Genomic DNA, 3134 nt, shown 5'->3' with positions numbered 1-3134 from the left:
AGGAGTTTCCACATAAAATTATTGTGTCTGCTATTTACTTTCTCCACGCATTTTAGTGTATAGTTTTCTCCTAATTCTTGCTTTTTGAGTTTATCTAGGAAAAGGTACCGATTTGGGTAGCAATCCACTGCAACTCTTCATGATCCTTTATTAAAGTTAACAAAATTTCAAGAATTTATTTCATTAAGCATAAACTTTAGAAAAGACTTATCTGATATCGAGAAAGAATTACTAATATTTGTAAGTTGATTCCTTGAGAATACTTGTTAAGAAGCTAAAGTTTTAGAGATGAGCACTTATCCCTAAAAAATTTAGAGATTTGCCAAGAATGATGGTAACATAATAAACTGTTTTGACTACTACGTACACTGACACATATATGACTACCTGTTCAATTGATGTGTAAAACTGATAGGGTAGTTAGTCAGTTAGGTAGTTAGCCGATAGATGAGTCAGCTATATAGGCTGTTAGAGGTTGTTAGATAATGATTAGTTAGTTACAATGAGCTGTCAATGAGCTGGATACATGATTCACTTATTAGCTCATTCTTAGCTCCTCTTAACTCAAGTCTATAAATAGACTCATAACTGTAAAGCTTCAAGAAAGAATAATGAAAATTCAGCTTGTGTTGTTCTTCTTCTCCTCCTTGATTATAAGTTATCAAGCTGTAATCCTTCTATTTCACATGGTATCAGAGCTAGGCCCACCCAGTTCATTGTTTTCGATATTGGGCCCCCCGTCTTATATTGTCCAGCCCTAAGTGTGCGGGGGGTGTTAGAGTCCCACATTAGTGGGTTAAAGGGTCCTTGGTCTCCTTATATGGTCTTGGGAAATCCCCCCCCCCCATGAGGTAGCTTTTGAGATTGAGTTATCACTGACTTCTTGATCCCCACAGATGATGAAATATTTCCTGAGACAGCTACTGATAGTATTACTGAAGAAACTCCAATTGAAGAGGAAAGCATTTCTGATGCTGAAATACCTGGTGCAGCTTCACATGGCACCACTCATGAAGAAACATGTCAAGATGACTATTCCCTACCTCAACCCTCTTCCAGTAGAGCAACAAAAACAAGCAGACCACCAGTGTGGATGCATGATTATGTTGACACTTCTAGAAACCAGAGATGCAAACATCCATTAGCCAAAAGCCTGTCTTACAAAAATCTAAGTCCTACTTATCAGTGCTATTTAACCAAATACTCTGCTTTGACTGAGCCTCAGCACTATAAACAATCTATAAAAGATGCAAGGTGGGTGAAAACTATAAAGTCAGAGATTCAGGCCTTGGAAGCTAACAACACATGGATCATTGTTGATCTACCTAAAGGGAAGAATAATGTTGGTTCCAAATGGATATACAAAATCAAATATCTTGCAAATGCTGAAGTGAAGAGGTTCAAAGCAAGATTAGTGGCCAAAGGATATAGCTAACAGGAGGGGTTAGATTATCATAAAACCTTCTCACCAGTGGCTAAGATGGTTACAGTCAGATGTGTGATTGCAGTAGCTGCATTTAAAGGTTGGAATCTTCATAAAATGGATATGCATAATGCATTCCTCCAAGGGGATCTTGAGGAGGAATTCTACATGGAAATTCCAGAAGGATTTAGAAGATAGGGGGAGCACAATGTGTATAAGTTGATCAAATCCTTGTATGGTCTTAAGCAGGCCTCCAGGCAGTGGAATTTGAAGCTCACTCATGTTTTACATGATGCTAGTTTTACCTAGAGTGTACATGACTATTCCCTATTCACTTTGCATCAAGGTAATGATATTGTTATAGTACTTGTATATGTTGATGATTTACTGATTTACTGGGAGTAGTGCATCATTGATCAATACCACTAAAATCAAGTTACATCAGTAGTCTAAAATGAAAAACTTGTGGGATCTCAAGTATTTTTTTTAGTCATTGAAGTTTTAAGATCAGCATCAGGGATCATATTAAACTAAAGAAAGTACATTCTTGAGTTGATTGCTGACACAGGGCTTAGTGGTTCTAAAACGGCTATTACCCCTCTAGAATCTAATGCCAAGTTAACCTCAATTGAGTATGATCATACCACAGGTGCACAAGATAATGAGTTAATTTCTGACATTTCTTCTTACCAAAGACTTGCTGGAAAACTTATGTATGTCACTATTACAAGGCCAGACATTAATTTTTCTGTTCAAACTCTTAGCCAATTCATGCAACAACCCAAGAAATCTCACTGGGAAGCAGCTACGAGGGTGGTCAAATACCTTAAAGGTTCTGTTGGTCAAGGTGTCTGGTTCAAGGCTGAGCCTACTACTTCTCTAACTTATTGGTGCGACTCAGATTGGGTTGCTTACCCCAACACCAGAAGATCAGTTACTGGTTATGCCATTCACTTTGGTGAATCAATAATATCATGGAAATAAAAAAAACAGCACATTTTTCCAGGAGTTCTGCTGGAGCTGAGTACAGAAGCATGGCTTCATCAGTTGCAGAGCTCACTTGGCTAGTTTGTTTATTTTAGGAACTCAGGGTTCATGCCACCCTTCATTTTTTAGTCTTCAGTGACAGTAATTCAGCCATTCAGTTAGCCAACAACCCTTTGTTTCATGAGAGAACCAAACACATTGAGATTGACTACCACTTCATTAGGGACAAGATTAAAGATGGCTTGATTAAGGCTCTACATGTTCAATCTAGTAATCAACTTGTTGATCTGCTTACCAAGGGCATGAGCCTTTCTCAACATACTCATTTACTTAGCAAGCTTGGTGTGCTAAACATTCAGCACCCTGCAGCTTGAGGGGGACTGTTTTGACTACTACATACACTGACACATGTACGACTACCTATTCTATTGATGTGTAAAACTGATAGGGTAGTTAGTCAGTTAGCTAGTTATCTAATAGATGAGTCAACTGTATAGGCTATTTGAGGTTGTTAGATGATGATTAGTTAGTTACAATGAGTTGTCAATGAGATGGATACATGATTCACTTCTTAGCTCATTCTTAGCTCCTCTTAACTCAAGTTTATAAATAGACTCATAACTGTAAAGCTTTAGGAGAGAATAATGAAAATTCGGCTTCTGTTTATCTTCTTCTTCTCCTTGGTTGCAAGCTATCAAGCTGCAATCCTTCTATTTCACATAAA

The 3134-nt window shown here is 37.7% G+C and overlaps 1 protein-coding gene across 1 annotated transcript; it reads left to right on the top strand.

Annotated features, from left to right (window-relative positions):
• Positions 1-1480: 1480 nt before the first annotated feature.
• LOC124893737 (uncharacterized mitochondrial protein AtMg00240-like) lies at positions 1481-2490 on the top strand (the record flags this gene model as incomplete). Its single annotated transcript, XM_047404614.1, has 3 exons — positions 1481-1523; positions 1992-2313; positions 2430-2490. Coding segments are annotated over exons 1-3 (426 nt in total), but the record flags the coding sequence as incomplete, so codon positions are not given.
• Between the last annotated feature and the right edge of the window lie 644 nt (positions 2491-3134).

The sequence above is a fragment of the Capsicum annuum genome, unplaced genomic scaffold, assembly GCF_002878395.1.
Source record: "Capsicum annuum cultivar UCD-10X-F1 unplaced genomic scaffold, UCD10Xv1.1 ctg64585, whole genome shotgun sequence".
Lineage (NCBI taxonomy): Eukaryota > Viridiplantae > Streptophyta > Magnoliopsida > Solanales > Solanaceae > Capsicum > Capsicum annuum.
Note: the sequence above shows the minus strand (reverse complement) of the source record. Positions and strands in the feature narration are given on the sequence as shown.